This window comes from Chrysochloris asiatica, unplaced genomic scaffold (genome assembly GCF_000296735.1).
Source record: "Chrysochloris asiatica unplaced genomic scaffold, ChrAsi1.0 scaffold00004, whole genome shotgun sequence".
NCBI lineage: Eukaryota > Metazoa > Chordata > Mammalia > Afrosoricida > Chrysochloridae > Chrysochloris > Chrysochloris asiatica.
The window spans coordinates 231,906-249,497 of record NW_006408522.1 but is presented as its reverse complement, the minus strand read 5'-3'; the positions used below and the strand labels follow the sequence as shown (position 1 = coordinate 249,497).

Genomic DNA, 17,592 nt, shown 5'->3' with positions numbered 1-17,592 from the left:
TTTGTCTTTTAAGGATTTTAGGTTCAGACTAAACCTTTTGTGTTCAAATGGGGGTCTTTACAACATTTAGGTACTCTCTCAAGGGTTAACTCTGTCTTTGGGGCTACAGGAGTTGAAAAAATGTTACCCTATATCAAGAAAACCAGAAGTGACAAGTTCATTTAAAGAGCCTGGTTTGTCATTGTTAATCTAATTTTCAGAGTTGACACAGAAAATTAAACCAGCTGACACTCACTCTCTGACCGTCTCTCTGGCTCATTTCCCTGGCCCTTTCCTGCCTAACCTTTGCAAGTGCAAAATGCTCCAAACCCCAAAATATGAAACTTCCTACCGAGTTTCTGAGTGGCCCTGTAGTCATTCTAAGATGTGCCATAGGATGTCATCCTTATTGTTATTTTAAAAAGCAAGATGGGATTGTAAATCTGCCCTGTGAACTATTCCTTTCTTCCAGGACTTCGAACTAGCTCCATCATGGCCAACTGTGAACTCGGAACTGATCCAAATTAGTAAAATGTGGGTGTCCAGAAACAAAAACTGGAATGGGGAACTTTATAGTTGGAAACCCTGGAATGGAAGACTCAGAAAAGATACAGTGAGCCCTTTCAGGAGCCAGATATGAGAGGCTGGGTTATTGTCAGCACTGTGGGGCCAAGACACGTTCAAAGCAGCATAGTTGGTCACCATCTTTGAGCAGGGCAGCAATGTTTCCAACTATGCCAATCCAGAGATTTGGGTTGCTATCCAATGCCCACACTGTCTTGTTTTCTAAGAGGGAGATTGAATTTCTAGTAGGGTTTCAACTCATACTTTTTCCCATTCTAGTTATTGCTCAGTACATCCCCATTTTACAAATTTGGGTCCATTCTGGTTTTGCTTTGTCAGCCATGACTGAATCAGGAAAAAGCAGTTTGAAGCTGTTTTTATCCCTCCTCTTTGACCATAAATAGAGAAGTAATCAAACTCAGTGCAAAGGAAGTCAAGATAAACTTGAGCCATAAGTAGCTCTATATGTCTCCCCTGAATTCAGAGGATCTGAAGATTTGTCAACCCCTGTGACATCACATGGACTTCGATGGTCATCTTTAATGCTGACATTCTAGAGCTCATTGTGGCAGCAGCTCTTTTGTTCAACATCATTGGAGAATGAGCTTTTCACATGAGGACATTTTTCGGGCAACTGAAACTTATCCTGTATAAAGTCAAAACTTAAGAAAGAAAAGTTACAGATAAGAGATCTGAGTGACTATTGTGGTCTTGATATCCTCACTACTAGATATTGGAAGCAAAGTACAGAAGGTTGGTGAATATGCATAAATATTTCTTCTTAACACACACACAAAAAAAAGGGTACATACACTATCACTCTGAGGAAGAAAGAGCTGAAGTTGGTATTTTCTCATCAAGATGAAGCTCATTTAAAATACTTAGAAAAGTAACAATCAGGCCTTGGAATAAACACACAAAAGATATTCAAACATCTAGAACTTTTTAACTGTAAAGTGATTTTACCCTACATCTAGAATTGTGAATTGATTCTATATATTATACTGAATCAGTTCAAAACTTTTTTTTTTTTTCTTTAAAGGTCTTCTTAAAAGTATGCCCTATCCATATATATGCATCAGGATTTAACTTTTTTTTAAATAATAATAACTTTAGGATATCACTTAGGTGATGCTTACTTGTTGAATCCTGTTACAGCAGTGAAATCCTAGTGTAGTGTTGCAGGATAAGCACTGGACCACAAAGTCAGTTTGAACCATACAGTTGGTGGTTCAAACTCACCAGCCACTCCTCTGGAACCCTAGACCGGGTCGCTATGAGTTGGAACTGACTCAACAGCTCTTAACAACAGTTACAGTAATGGCTCCTGGTATTGATGTAGGGCTCTTTGTTGTTGGTTTTGCTAATAGCTGTCACTTCTTACCTGTTCTTGTCCCTCTCTAACATCCTTTCCCTCCTTCCTCTTCTAGTTGACAGTTTCTTTTGTGGTTTAGATTAGAAAACCAAATAGTTAATCTTGCTAGAATTACGGCTAAAATACAAGAAAATTGGCTTGAATAAAGGCTTGAAGGACTAGCTGAAGTATTCAAGTTTCAGTGTATGGATATGAAAATATTTCCTTTGGCCTTAAAAGCTTTTTGTTTGTTGGTTTAACTCCAAGATTCTTAGCCTTATATTATTATATGTTCACTGCAGTTGGTTAAGTGCTGGGCTGCAAGCCACAAGGTCCATGGTTCAAACCCACCAGCCACTCCTCAGGAGAAGGCTGAGGCTGTCTGCTCCTGTAAAGATTCACAGCCTCAGAAACCACTGGGAGCAGTTCTGCTCTACCCTTTGCTGTTGTTATTGTCCCTAAGTGCCATCTAGTCAGTTCTGACTCTAGGTCAATATTACTCAGAATCGGTTCCATAGCACTGGCTTGAGTTTACAACTCTATGAGACAGAACAGAATTGTCTCAAAGGAATTCCAAGACTGTAAATCTTTACAGACACAATCTCATTTCTTTCCCAGGGGCACCTGTTGGGTTCAAACCACTGACTTTGTGGTTAGCAGTCCAATGCTTAGACAACTGCACCATCAGGGCTCCTTTGTTGATGGTGTCATTGTTGTTGTTAAGTGCCATTGAGTTGGTTCCGACTCTTAGAGACCCTGTATAAGGTTTCCAAGGAGCAGCTGGTGAGTTCGAACTGCCAACCTTGCAGTTCAAACCAACCTTGTGGTCCAGTGCTTACCCTACAGCGCCATAACAAGACTCCAGGGCTCCTTCAGCTTTCTATAAAAGTGTCAAATTAGTGATCTACAGATAGGGTGCCTTTAGATTAGGGAAGTAGGCTGTGTCACTAAACAGGAAATATGGTGTTGTCGTTATGGGCCATTGAGTTGGTTCTGACCCATAGCGACCCTGTAAAACATACTACTTGATAATGTTTCATATGAATGACCAAGTTTGAAACAATGTGATCATTTTGCCCTTTAATCAGTGATCACGGAAGGCTTCAAATTGTTGAGGGTTTTTTGTTTGTTTTTCTGAGGAAACCAAATAGCCGTGAACGTGTCAAGGAAAGCCCTTAAGCTCTACAGACCAGATTAGAGCCTGCTCATAGAAGTCTCCTAATGCACCTGTAGTGAATTTTATTGAATTAAAGTCCTCTATTAAACAAAGCCCTATGACGCTGTGGCTAATGCTGGACTGCAAAGTCAGTTTGAACCACAAGGTCGATGGTTCAAACCACCAGCTGCTTCTCGGAAACCCTATACAGTTTCGCTATGGGTCAGAACCAACTCAACAACACTTAACAACCACCAGTAGAAAGAAGCTTATAATAAAATAATTTTGTCCTTTTTAACAGTAAAAATGCTCTGTGGTTTCCCTGGCTGTGCAGGGAAGGCAGCCAACTTATTTGTAACCAGATAAAGTATGCTCTCTGAGTCATTCATCGCGAGCATGACCAATGACACCGCCTTCGAAAACACAGATCACACCAGCCACCGCCACAGAAAACGCATTTCAAGCTTCTGTACATTTAATTTTCTTCAACATTACCTTGCAAACCACAGTAAATCAATAACAGAATAGTTAAGTACCACAGGTTCTTTGTGTTTTGTTTTAGAAAATATTGCTCAAGGCAAAAAGTGGGTTCTATTAATGATTGTATTTGCTGCTGGGACACAAAATGATCAGAATTTTCTAATGGTTTGCTTCCTCTTTGTGGATTTTCCTTTTTGGGAAAAAAAAAAAACACAAAGGAGGCTACAGTTTCAAATGCAAACGATGGGTTGCTAAGAGTGGAAACTATAGAGTAACTGGTAATATGCATCCTGTATTTTATAGACTAGGTCTGGGGGCTTTGGCCTTTATTACGTTCTTATTTCAAATTTTCCATAGGAGCTGCCCAGCCAGCCTTGGGCTTCCTTCTCTTCCCCCATCAATAGCTTGTACCATTGAGATGAGTGAGGTGAGGATCAACTCTGGGGTATCATAGCTGAAAACAGCAAAAAAGATAGTTCTGAGTTTAGAATTATTTACCCACAATGTGGTATCTTGTGCCATCTTTTTATCTTCTCTGTGTTTTTTGTACCTGGTTGATTTGACAAAATGGAAAAAAACAAAACAAAAAAACTCCCACTTGAGCTTTAGTGTTTGTGTGAAAGGTTTGCAGGATAATGTACCAGAGAAGTTTGGTTTGAACTACAAGGTAAACGGTTCAAACCCACCAGCCACTCCTCAGAAACCCTAGACGGGGTCAGTATTCCAGAACCGATGCAACAGCAGCATGAAACTAGAACCACTATTTCTAAAGTAGAGTTTAAGGAGTAGCACCCTCTACTTAATTGGATGCTCCTTGAAATAAGATGTGACGTGCTTAGGAAAGTTTGATAGCAAAGCTCTCCACCTGTGACCTGCCTGTCTGTCACTGCCATTATCGCCCTCTCCACTTCCACTTTGGCATCACTAGCTAGCTCTCCATTGCTGAGTCAGCTTTTTAGGATATGTTGGTGCAGTAAGATACACCCTTATTAGCTTTACAGTTTGGCCGTATTTGTGGTTATAGATCTTTTCATTCCTAGTTGTGTTTACCTGTGTCTTCTCTTTCCTTTACCAATCTGTCTGAAGTCTTTATAAAATAATAATTAAAACGACCAGTGTTGAATTGACAATCTCCATGCTATCTTTTTTAAGTGTGATGGCTCCATAGGATAAGCACTGGACTGCAGACCCCAAGTTCAGCAATCTGAGCCCACCAGTCACTCCGCGGGAGACAGCTGAGGCTTTCTGCTCCTGCAAAGATTGGAAAAGTCTCGGAACCTTATACAGGGCTGCTATGAGTTGGAACCAATTCAAAGGCGCTCAGTAGTGTTTTATCTTCTGGTTTAATTCCTATGTGTTCTTATCATTATTATTAGCTGTCTTATTTGAACCACAAGGTCAGTGGGTCAAACTTACCAGCTGTTCCTTGGAAACCCTAGAAGTGACTTGATGACACTTAACAATATGTTTTCTTAACTCTTTTTACTTATTCTTTGTTCTTTTTATATTTCTTGAATCAGACATTTAGCTCATAGATTTCCAGCCTTCTCCCCTCCCATTATATACATGTTGTTAAGTGCCGTCGAGTCATTTGTGGCTCATAGTGATCCTGTATAGGGTTTCTGAGGAGCAGCTGGTAAGCTTGAACCACCGACCTTGCATTTAAACCAACCTTGCAGTCCAGCGCACTAACCCACAGCACCACACCAGGACTTCCATTATTAAACATGTAAAGCTATAAATTGGCTTGTAAGTCTCCCTTTAGCTGCATCCAATAGATATTTTTTAGGTTGTGTTTTCATTATCATTGAGTTCTAAGTACTGAAGTTTCCTATTTCAATTAGGATTTCTTTTTTGACTGAGTTATTTGGAAATATTTATTTCCAAACATTCTGAGGTGTTTTAGTATCTTTTTATAGCTTTTAATGCACTATGGTCCGAGAATCTGGTCTTTGTTGTTGTCTGATCTTTGGTATTTGTTAAGACTCTGTACATGGCTCAGTTTTCTTCCCAGCGTTCTCTCCCTCAAATCTCTCCGAATATTCCTGAAACCACTAGCTCCCCTGAGAGCTACAGGGTCTCCACTCACACACTTCTAATTCTGGGTTTTAGCACCTGAAACTTTTCCTTTCTTTCTTATGAGTTCAACTATGCTCTTTTCAAAATCATTCTATTTCATCTAGCATGTCTAGGAACTTGTAGAGGAAAAGCATTCAGGATACCCTAGTCTCTCATTTTGTCAGAACTCTTCATTCCCTCACCATCAGAATCACAGTTCTATGCACACATCCACACAGCCAAGAAGTAAAGAAATCTCAAAACTCAAGAAGAAAGGGAAAAAGAGAACAGTATGATTTCCATCCTCCTGATACTATGTCTTTAAACCTCCATTACCACACAGCCATCCCACCAGAAGACAACCCTTCAACATCCAGACACCTGTAACTGGCCCCACGCTCACTTCTTGGACTTGCTACAGCATCAGCTTCTTGGGCACAGGTCTTCAGCATTATCTAGAGCAGGGATGAAGAACCTTTATTCTGCCAAGGGCCATTTGGATATTTATAACATCAACTTAAAAATTAGCCACTGTATTTAGTCCAACATTTAATTAACTCATCCCTAATGTGATGGCTGGAGGCCTGGTTTGGCGCTGTGGGTTGTTAATGTGCCAGACTGCAAAGCCATTCGCACTGCAAGGTTGCGGTTCAAGCTCACCAGCCACTCCTCGCTATATAGGGTCACTATGGGTCAGGATCCACTCGATGGCACTTAACAACAATAACAAATGTGATGACTGGAACTGCGGTTTCCTTGGCAGAGCCAGACCAGATGATTTCACGGGCCCTATATGGCCCATAAGGAGCTCTGGTAGCGTAGTGGTTACGAATCGGGCTGTGAACTGCAAGGTCAGCAGTTCAAAACTACCATCTGCTCCACAGGAGAAAGATGAGACTTTCTGCTCCCGTAAAGATTTACAGCCTCGGAAACCCTGTTCAGGGTCACTATGGGTCTGAAGGACTCCACAGCACTTAACAACCACAACATATGGCCCATTGGCCAGATGGCCCCCACCCTTGATCTAGAACAAAGCTTCCAGTTTCTCTCTAGCACCCTCGAATCCTGATTCCTTGGAGCATCTACCTAGTTCAAAACAGTCTTGCTTCCCACAGTCCCAACCATTCCCATCTGAGGCCATACCAGGGGCAGCTCCCACAGTCTCCCCTTAAATGGTCTAGCAGCACCACATCTGGGTAAGCTCCCTCAAACCCCAACTCAAGAGTTTCAGCATCCACCATGCTTATCCCCTCAGCATAGCCCTAGAATGGCTCATGGAGCCCTCTGGAAACATAGTGTTCTCTCGATGGGCCGCTTGCTGACCCATTACTCCATGTAGGAACACATATGTCAGCCTGGAGGGAAGGTAGAGCACTCCCTGACCCCCTTAGGTAGCAATGTACAGTCTGCCTTGACTAAAGGAAGGCAGCTTGCTGTTAATAGTTGACTATTTGGAGGAAAACATCTATTTCTGTAGCTATTGTGAAGAATAAACTGGCAAAGATTGATTGAAATGGCGTATCACCACTACAAACCATTTCTGAGGTCTTAAAAGAGAATGAAAGGCTAGAAGGAAACTCCCTTACCCCCAGCCATGGAAAAGCTTTAGAAATCAGAGGCTAAGAAAGCCCCTTTTAAGAACAAATGGCTCACATCTGGAAGCTCTGCATCCATGGCATTGGCCTAGCTACGTTGGGCTGGGTAGACAAGTAGTCATCATGTTGTCTGTACAAAGACAAGACTCACTCTCTCAGCTCTTTGTTTCACCCCCAAATGCATAACCCTAGGGCCATATTCTACATGGAGGAATAATGGCCATCCTCACAAGTAACCAGTGTCCTCACAACCCAGCTGAGAGGAAGAGAAAGCAGGTGGTATTCGGTGGATATGAGGAGGTCAACAAATACCAAAACTGGCTGAGAAATAAGACTCAGGAAATGGGGGTACCATGTCAACTTGACCTTTATAAAAGTCTGGATTGATGGATGTGCTTATGTGGATGGTCCCAGTGACCTTCCTGAGAAATTAGGGGCCAAGCCACAGTCAGAGGAGAACCACAGCTAGGTCTGCCATGGAAGCTGACCAGAGGCAGTAGACCCACGGACAGAGCTGAGGGGACTGAGTCCTTTACTCCTCCCAGCATGGCCACCCCATCCTGGGGAGAGGAGTCCGGGGCGTTACAGTGACCACAGCTCCTCCACACAGAAAGATGAAGCCAGGGAAATAGGAATCCGTCAATGTCGTCTCTTTTGTAGGTGAAGCAATTGGGGCTCTCCCTAAGCCTTCACACCCAGAGGGATGGTCAGGAGAAGACTTGCCAACTGTCCAAGGCCCCTTGCCCAGGAGAGAAGTCTTGTTGAGATGCCTCAGCCTCTCCCTGCTGAGTCCCTCACAGCCCGTCCCCACTGCACCCCCAGCCTCCATCCCAGCCATTGCCTCCACTGACTACCTCCTGCTGATACACACCCAGCCTGGAAGGAAGAATTGGCCCCCAGGGAGAATTATGATTTATTACCTCGTGTAATTAATATTATAAAGGCTGCCCGGAGCCCTGCTACTTGTCAGCAAGTTAACAGACATTGGACATCTGCTGTGTGTCCTTCCACAAATCATTGAGCATCTCTAATCTAAAGTTTCCTCCTGGGTAAGAGGGATTAGATGGGTAATTTTGAAACTAACAGTGGAACACTTTTTATTATATAAAATTGTAGGCAGAACCTCAGTGTTCAAATTGAAAAATATATATTTTTTGGTAAAAAATGTGTTGGTATTCATTGTTGTTGTTAGGTGCTATTGAGTCGGTACTGACTCATAGTGACCCTATATAGTGTTTCTGAGGTTGTAAATCTTTGCAGAAGCAGAAAGTCTCATTCTCCTGAGGAGTGGTTGATGGGTTCCAACTGCCAATGTTGTGGTCCACAGTCCAGTGTTTATCCTACTGAGAGCCATCACATTCCAAGTGTTTATTGTTTGGTGGTGTTTTTAAGTGCCGTTGAGTTAGTTCTGACTCATAGCAACCCTGTGTAAGATTTCTGAGGAGCGGCTGGTAAGCTTGAACCACCAACCTTGTAGTTCAAACCGACTTTGCAGTCCAGCACATTAACCCACAGCGACACACCAGTCATCCATGAGACTCCCTTGAAGGACACACAATCTGAGAGCTAGACCATGGGTGAAAGTTTCAATCTTACATCTATGTCAGCACTCCGTGTGTTTCTGTACTTGGTGTCAATAGCACAGAGTCAAGAAAGCTCTGACTCACCTGCTGCTTGGCTAGCTCACCTGGCCTTTTCCTCTCTGACATCTGTTAAATTGGTGCAGACACTTTAAAAAGAAAACAGAAAAGTTTTATTTCAGTGTTTGATCACTGCCAGTAACTGCCAGTTGTTCGTAGGAAAGTCACAAGAGGTATTCCAAACTGACAAGACACAAAGACACCATCGACAGGAGCCGAGAGAGTCTGACCCATCCACACCTCCCGCATGGTTGTCCACTGGGCCAGGTGGGGTCCGGGGGGTGGCGTGCTCTGGCCCAGCATTTGATGGGGTTCCGGGCACCTGGGCTCTGGTTTTGAACTCACATAAACAACTTTAAGTGGACTGAGTTTTTTCAGATGACCCGTCATTACAACAGCAGCTTTAAGTCCATGTGTAAGAAACTGAATTGTATACTGAGCTCTAACAGGCCAAGTGACGTGGTTCCAGTTGTCAGAAATAAGTTTAACATCGCAATGCGTAATACCGATGCTAACTTTTACAGTTGAACATGGCTTAATATATATATATATATTATTTTTAGTTCAGTTTCTTGACAGAGTTAAGATCTTCACAGAATTTGAATCAAACATTTGTAGGCCATCCCCCCACCACCAGTGTACACACACACACACACTACACCTCACAGACATGGCTTCATTGATGTCTGAGGTCCCAGCCACTACTCACTTATTACTGTCACCCTTCCTAGTGGTGGTGGTGGTGAGGATGTGTCACAGAGTCAATTCCGAGTCATAGCAACCCCGTATAGGGTTTCTGAGACTGTGAATCTTTACCAGAGCAGAAAGCCTCACCTTTCTCCTGCAGAATAGCTGATAGATTCTGATTGCTGATTTGCGATTAGCAGCTCCCAATTGTTGTCTACTCACTATCAGGTCACCCTGCCCAGAAGGCTGAAATCCAAAAAGGAGATGCAGAGAGCCTGCAAGCAAGGCTCAAAGGTCCAGCAAGGGAAGGGGAAGTGATGAGCAGAAAGTTGGCATTTGGGGCCCTTCAGACTCTCACACCCCCTTCTCCAGGCACCTCCTAGTTGGCAGGACTGCCCCGGCTAGCTCAATGGAGATGCTTGTTGGGCCATTTACCAGTTGAGCTTGGTTGGGAGCTAAGTGGGCCAGGCTTCCTGGCTCACATAGGTTCTTGGGTCCTTGGCACTCTCCCCCACACAGCATCTTTGATGGGAGAGAAAGGACCTGGTGGTCTGCAGTTTACCATGAGGGAGGATGGGCCTATGGTCCTGAAAATCCTCCATTTGTAGACCTGCCCTTGCTGTATCTCAGCCTGAACATACTGGGGAAGCATCATAACTTAACAATCACCCTGTGATTATCAGTGTCTTGCCCTCAAGTGGCTTACAGTCTAGTGTTAGGCATCAGTGGGGAGAGGGCATGATAGAGGCAGATCTTAGGTTGATGGGCATCCTCTTCTCATTCTTTCTGCTTATGCCTAGCGGGCCTGGTTTCTATAGCTCTGGGAAACTTCTTCTAGGTCAAGCCTCAGTCTTCCTGATTACTCTGGAGTCTAGCACTTGAGAAAGAACAGAAACCAGAGAAGCTGGGGTTAGCAGATAGACAGTCAGCTCTTATTCCAAAGCAGGTACTTCTGTAAGTTCTCCCACTCGGCACTGGGGAGAAAGAACCGCACAATAATGATGAAAGCTTGGGACTGGGATGTTGTTAAGTACCATTGAGTTGGTTCCAACGAGCGGCTGGTGAGTTTGAACTGCCAACCTTGAATTCAAACCAACTCTGCGGTGCAGTGCTTATCCTACAGCGCCTCATCAGCTCTATGGCTCTGAACTACTTCCTTAATCTCTCTGTATTTTAGTTTCTTCATCTGTAAAATGCTCAGAGTCTTAAATTATTTGAACAGAGAAGAAATGAGTATGCAGGCTTTTTAATCTCCCTAATTTCAGTTTTTTGTTGTTGTTAAGTGCCGTCAAGTTGATTCCAACCCATAGCGACCCTGTATCAGGTTTCCAAGGAGCAGCTAGTGTGCTTGAACCACCGACCTTGCAGTTCAAATGACTTTGCAGCCTGACACATTAGTCCATAGAGCCACACTGGTAGCGTAGTGGTTACGAATCAGGCTGCTAGCCTCAAGTTCGGCAGTTCGAAACTACCAGCTGTTCTGCAGGAGAAAGATGAGGCTTTCTGTTCCTGTAAAGATTTGCAGCCTCAGAAACCCTGTGCATGGTCACTATGAGTTGGAACTGACTCCATAGTACTCAACAACAATTTCATTTGCTGGTTAAAAATTGCTTGTTAGCATCTTCAGTGTGTAAGACAGACCTTTTTCAAACTATAAGAATGTGAAACTCACTGGGCCTGGTCTTGGGGAGAGCCACTAGACAGATAGCAATGTGCTGTCGTGGTCAAGCACATAAACTTCTGTGTCCTAACCTTAAATCCCGAGTGCCACTTTCCAGTTCTATGACCTTGTCTATATCATCAAGGTGCTTAGGGTCGTGGTTTCCTTTATCTAAAAACTGGGGAGTAAACCTATAAAGTCTTGGTGTGATGCTGTGGGCTAATGTGCTGGACTGCAAAGTCGCTTTGAACCACAAGGTTGGTGGTTCAAGCTCACTAGCTGCTCCTTGAAAACCCTATACAGGGTTGCTATGGGTCGGAAATGACTCGACAGCACTTAACAACAACAAACCTATAAAAAGTGTTGCAGAGGGCAGTGTACAGTGTAAGACATTCTGCCAGTGATCGCATTTGATTAATGGTGTTGTTAAGTGCCGTTGAGTCAGTTCCAACCCATAGCAACCCTGTATAGGGTTTCCAAGGCATAGCTGGTGAGCTTGAACCACTGACCTTGCAGTTCAAACTGACTTTGCAGTCCAGCGCATTAACACAAAGCGCCACACCAGGACTCCACTTGATGAATAGGTGCAGACACAACCAAGTATTGTTGCCCGTGAGATGATTCTGACTCATGGCAACCCCAGGCATGCAGAGTAGAACGGGGGTTTTCAAGGCTGTGACCTCTCAAAAGCAGATCACCAGGCTTTACTTCTGAGGCACCTCTGGGGGAGTCTGAATTTCCAGGCTTTCAGCTGATTACCATTTAAGCCACCCAGAAGCTCCTTTATAAAATAAAGGTATCGCTTTTTCATGCCAGAGGCATTAACTAACTGAGGGCCCACTACGTGCAGCTAACCATTACACTAGACCTAGCTGTTGTTGTTGTTGTTGTTGTTGTTAAGTGCCGTCGAGTCGGTTCCGACCCATAGCGACCCTGTACAGGGTTTCCGAGGGTGTAAGTCCTTACGGGAGTAGAAAGCCTTATCTTTCTCCCGCGGAGCGGCTGGTAGTTTCGAACCGCTGACCTTTAGGTTCGCAGCCCGATTCGTAACCACTACGCTACCAGAGCTCCTTCACTAGACCTAGCAGCCACAGCAAAAAGTTAGAAACTGTTCAGATAATGTAATGTCCTCGGGAAGCTGTGTGAAGAGAAGATAAACTTATATTAGGAAGTAAACCCGAATGTCCAGCTAAGGGCAGACAGTGAGGTGTCACTGGTCAGTCCACACAGCACCTATCCACCTCCAAGTCGTGCATGAAATGAGTGGACAAGAACTGGAGACATTATTCCAGAGGTCGAAGCAAATCTAGGAAAACTTAGGAAGCGCATGCCAGGTGGAGGAGGGGGTGGACTAAACATCTGCACTCCTCTCCATAAGTGATTTCGTTTCCAACAAAGCCCTTCATCTGGCCCCCACAATTTCACCACATCCCCGTTGGCCATGGCGATGGGAGGAGGGTTTCTGCACGGGGTAGTTGCTGGCACATCCCTCACACCCCTCCCTGTCCCACTTTTGGAGCCATCCTACCTCTTGCAGTCCCATCCTTTTCCTTTCATTATGTCTCCATCTTCTGTGGTGAAGTCTGTGGGCCATAATACTTCAACCCTCGTCGGTTTAATTGCTGCAGTTGGCCCTGGGAGATTCCAGGAAATGAACGTGGCTCCCACTGCCTGGTGATGAGGCCAGCGAGGTTGTGCATTAGCTCCAGACTGGCACGTACCCTGCCATCCCCTGCAGATATGGTTGCTAACATGCTCTGCGTGGGGGGCGGAGGCCTGGGTTGGGGGTAGCCACACTGACTGGAAGGATGCTCTTGACAATAGTAAGCCAGTTGCCTGGCTTCAGGGAGACACTATTTGGTGTTGCCATTGTTCCTTGTAGCAAAATGGGACTGCAAGAGTTTGTCAGACCCTCTGCATGGAGGGGTCTATGTTCCATCTGGTACAGAGAAGGGACCACCTGCAGCCCCACCCTCATGGAGTCCCTGTGAAGGGCCTTCAGGTCGGCACTCTGATCATGTTCGTGAGAAGACCTGTGCTTGGTTTCAACCCAACTGCGCATGGATGACCTTCAACAAGTTCCCATCTCTATGTCAGTTTCCTCACCTGAGAAGTGGGGATGAAGGCAATATGTATGTGAGCATGAAACTCCGTGGGGTAATTGGGATACCACCCATGTCAGTGCCTGGCACACAGCACTCATCCATGGTTGCTAGGCTCAGGGTTAGTATGATTTGGTATGCCGTTACTGTCTCCAGGGAGCCTGGCTGTGCCCACATCTGCTCAGGCCTGTTTGGAGCTTCTAGAACTTCAGACACCTCAGGGTGGCCAAGTGACTTTCATGACGTGTCAATCTGATGGAGTTCGTTTTCTCATTAGACCTGGGAGATGTACCTGCAGTGTCACGCCACAGACCTGGAGGAGCACCAGGTGTAATCTAGGGAGGAGGAGACAATAGCACCCTCCAGAGTCAGAGGGGAGTCAGGCCAGCCCTGAGAACACCCCAAAGTAAAAACCAAAAGACCTGAGCCCCATCCCAGCACCTACACTAATCACTTCCCCTCTCTGAACTTCAGTATCTTCGGAGTGAGGCATCTCAGGGGACAGGAAGAAAGCATCTAGGCTCCCTCACCCTGAGTTCATCCTTTGTCCCCTTACCCAGTCTTGCCAACTCAGGCAAGGAGAGCCATTCCAGGAGCACCCTGCCTGGTTCTGACTCAGAGCTGCACAGAACAGAGGTACAGGGAGGGAGAAAGTTCAGCTCCAGGAGGGGAAGGTCCAGGACACCCCTGAAGGGCAGGGGAAGTTTGACTCACAGAGAAGCCTGCTTCCCACACACAGCTGATGGGGAAGGTGGGGTCAAATCGAAGTAACCAGTCAAAGGGTGGTACCGATAAGGACCAGGTCCCGGGAGGGTTTGGACTTACAGTGTGCAGTCTCTGGGCAGCCTGAATCACCGTGGTAGAAGTAAGGCAAGAGGGGTTGCAATCTGGATGTTGGTCCCCACCCCCACTCCCCATCCACTCCAGTTCTGCCTGAGAGAGGATAGGACGGTGGGCTTTGTGTTCTAGTCCCAGCTGTGGAGGGTTACACCGATCAAGGATGATATCCATGCTGCCCCTGTTCCTCGTCTGTAAAGTGAGGCCACCTAGAGTTAGTGCTTCTTTGGTTGCAAATCACCAGAAACCAGCCCAGTTGAGCGCGATCACAGAGTGGGTTTCTGCCATGCTGTGGGGCATCATGTGGAACCGCAGGTAGAGCTGCTGCCAGGCCTAAATAGAGTCCTGGTGTGGCACTGTAGGATAAACACTAGACCACAAGGTCACTTTGAACCGCAAGTTCAGTAGTTCAAACTCATCAGCTGCTCTTCGGAAACCCTACACAGGGTTGATATGAATGGGAACCTACTCAATGGTACTTAGCAACCAGCCCTTCCTCCTGTGCAGCACCTCGACGTTTTGACGTTTCATGGTGGTCCATGACAGTTGGCAGCTCCCAAGTTCCCATGTCACAGTCTTCCCATCTCTGCCTCCCTCTGCTGTCCCCCTCTCATCTCTCCCTCTCAGTATACACTCAGAGGTTGGGGGGACAAACCCACTTGTCCGGTTGCTGTCCCAAACCCACTTGTCCGGTTGCTGTCCCAAATGGCGGTAGAAAACATCAGGGACACACCAGGCTTCATCCACATTAGGCAGGCATTGGGAGTCGCAGCCCAGCCAACAAGGGGCACAACTAGATCCAGAGTGTCCCCTAAACCTGAGAGTAAGAAGCAGCCCTGTCCTCCCCACTCCTGCAGGGCCGCAGGCAGCCTTCCGCAGACTAGAGGAATGTCTCCCCTCTCCCCTCCGCAGTTCCGCTCTGCTTGCTCCTGAGCAGATGATAACAGAAATGGAGCATATGGGCCCCAAAGTCACCCGGCATTCTGGGAAAGTGACACTGTGTTACCCCAGGCTTGGGGGGAGGGGCCACTGGCTCCTGAGGACAGCTTCTGCCTTTGTTCCTCATAAGGGCAAGGGGTCACCTCTCCTGAGCCTCGTCAAAAGGAACTGTGCACACTCACTTGGGGAAGAATTCTGTATCCAGAAGGCCATCTGGGAAAGCAGGCCTAGGGTGGGCAGATATGGGGGAGAGCATGTGGGCCTTTCCTGCCTCTGTCCCGCACCCAGCCTGGCCTCCACCCTCTTCCCCAGCCACTGTCTACAACAGCCTCTCCTCCCTCGGGGCCCCATAGGTGTGTTGGGAGCCCCCTCAGAGTGCCATGGCCTGTCCAGGAGGTATGCAGGTGGGCTCAGGCCTCGCCCCTTGGTGAGTCTCCCTTCCCTCTGTGTGGTGCCCTTGACTCTCCTCTCTCCAAGCTGAGTTTCCTCCCTCCCTGACCTCTGATTGACATGGTTCCTTGCCTCAGAGTTAGAACCAGGCAGGGTGTTCCCGGGATGGTTCTCCTTTTGGACTGGGTTGGCTGGATACAGAGACAAAGTGCCAACCCAGGACAAGAGAGCTGGACATTGCTTCTTCCTACCCCTGGAGACATTGAGGTTCAGTTGGGCCACACAGACCCCTCTCCCTGCCTCAGGTCAAGCCTTGACTGCTCCCACACATTCCCTCCAGCGTTGGGGTGCCCTGGGCCCACATCCCTCCCAGTTGTAATATAAAACAAATGTGATGAGCTCATTAGAGGCAGCCACCTTCCAGATACCTTTGTATAGTCGGTCCCAGGGGTCCGGGTCAAGGCGAGATATATTGGAAAAGCAGGTAGAAGCCCAGGCCAGGGGGAACAAAGGTTGGGAGAGGAGGAGCTGTGTGCTCTCGCCCACCCTGCTCAGGGCTTTAGGCACACTGTGGCTCTCAAGATCTCGCTGTTTCCTATGCTTGGTTTTGGGTAGAGAGGAAGTTACCAGGTATAGATCCCTAGCCTAGCAAAGAGACCACTTGGGGGTGGGGGTTGGGAAGCATGGAAGACTTTTCTGTGTCCCTCTCACCTTTGACTTGTCGCCAGCCCCTGCTTTCTCCCGACCTCCCCTGGGAATTCTCAGGGGGCCTGCAGGTCAGCAGGGAGACAAGTGGCTACATAGAACCTGACCTGGAGACAGGTCGCCAGAACACAGTACTAACTCCTCCCAAGACTAGCCCCAGCCCCAACATCTCACCAGGAACCTGCACGTTCCTCCTCCCTTGACATATTGGCCTTCCCTCCACTCTGAGATGGTGATTTATTTATGGGAGCACTTTAGACAAAGGAGTCAACATAGCTTCTGACGAGATGAGTCTGTGGTCTCTGGACAGCCATTGGACTGGAAAGTCAGCAGCACAGGGGACAGCCATTGGACTGGAAAGTCCAGCCAGGAGTGTGGGGACGCTGTGCAAGGAGGGAACAGATGGGGACATCCTCAGGCCCCACCTTCAGGTACAGTCAGGCAAGGCAGCAGAGCACCAGGCAGAATCTGAGCTGTGTTAACGAGTGCTCCAGACACTGAGGACTGTCTTCCACCCAGCCAGAGACAGGTGTGTCCCAGCCCTGCTTCAGGTCTCGGGTATCTGAGCTGAAATAGGGTGATAGCTCCCTCTCACAGAGCTATTCGGAGAACAACATGCCATCTGGGGTGAGATCAGGCCTTGGGAAGGGTGGTGATGTGTAAGTCTGGGGACCACCTGTCTCAGCCTGCTCCTCTTCCCTGCAGGGCCACCCGTTCATCGTGCAGTTCAACGACGGGAACACCACTGTGGTATCCATGTGGGTGTGCAGGGCACTGGAGGAGAGACGGAGCCAGCAGGGGCCCTCGTGAGACCTCATGGGCACTGAAAGCCCCGGACTGGTGATGAAGATACAGCCTCACCTGTCACCCCTCCCTCCATCTGCTGCACCAGAAGAGCTTTGCTGGCACCCTGGCTTCCCTGCTCTCGACATGGACTCTGTCAGAAGGTGGCTCCATCCCTCATACCTGGGCCGTGCCTGGGGTGCCCTCAGTGGAAGCTAGCCCTCACCCAGGCAAACCTTCACCCCTCCACTCTGAGGCACTGGCCTAGGCAGGGTGGGTGAAAGGATGGGGCAGAGAGAGTGGAGGCTCCCTACTTCTGTGTCCCTAACCCTTTTATTTGTAAGGGTCGGGCCCTGTCAGTCTCAGCTGAGGAGAATAAAGTATTCCTGCTTTGTGGCACCTCCCACCACAAGGGTTGCCTGATGCAGTCAGTCAGTTGCCTACCCAGGGTGGGAGGAGGAAGAGAATCCCTCCTTTCCCCAGACACCTGCCTGATCCCCCTCCCCAGCCCATCTTCAAGATGGAAAACCAAGGCCTGAAGATTCTCCAAACTAGGTCTCAGAGAAGACTTGTGGAGTGGGACTACAGCCTGGATCTCGGGACTTGCAGAAGCTGTGTTTCTCAACTGTTTGTCTGCCCTGAACCCCTGAGGACTGGTAGTTC

General features: G+C 47.1%; 1 protein-coding gene across 1 annotated transcript in view; it reads left to right on the top strand.

Annotated features, from left to right (window-relative positions):
- Positions 1–17,090, top strand: part of MAP2K5 (mitogen-activated protein kinase kinase 5) — a 349,068-nt gene extending 331,978 nt beyond the window's left edge. The window contains exon 22 of the mRNA XM_006831503.1: positions 16,852–17,090. Coding sequence (XP_006831566.1) covers positions 16,852–16,956 — 105 coding nt within the window. The 3' untranslated portion in view covers positions 16,957–17,090. The remainder of the gene's footprint in view (positions 1–16,851) is intronic.
- The last annotated feature ends 502 nt before the right edge of the window (positions 17,091–17,592 follow it).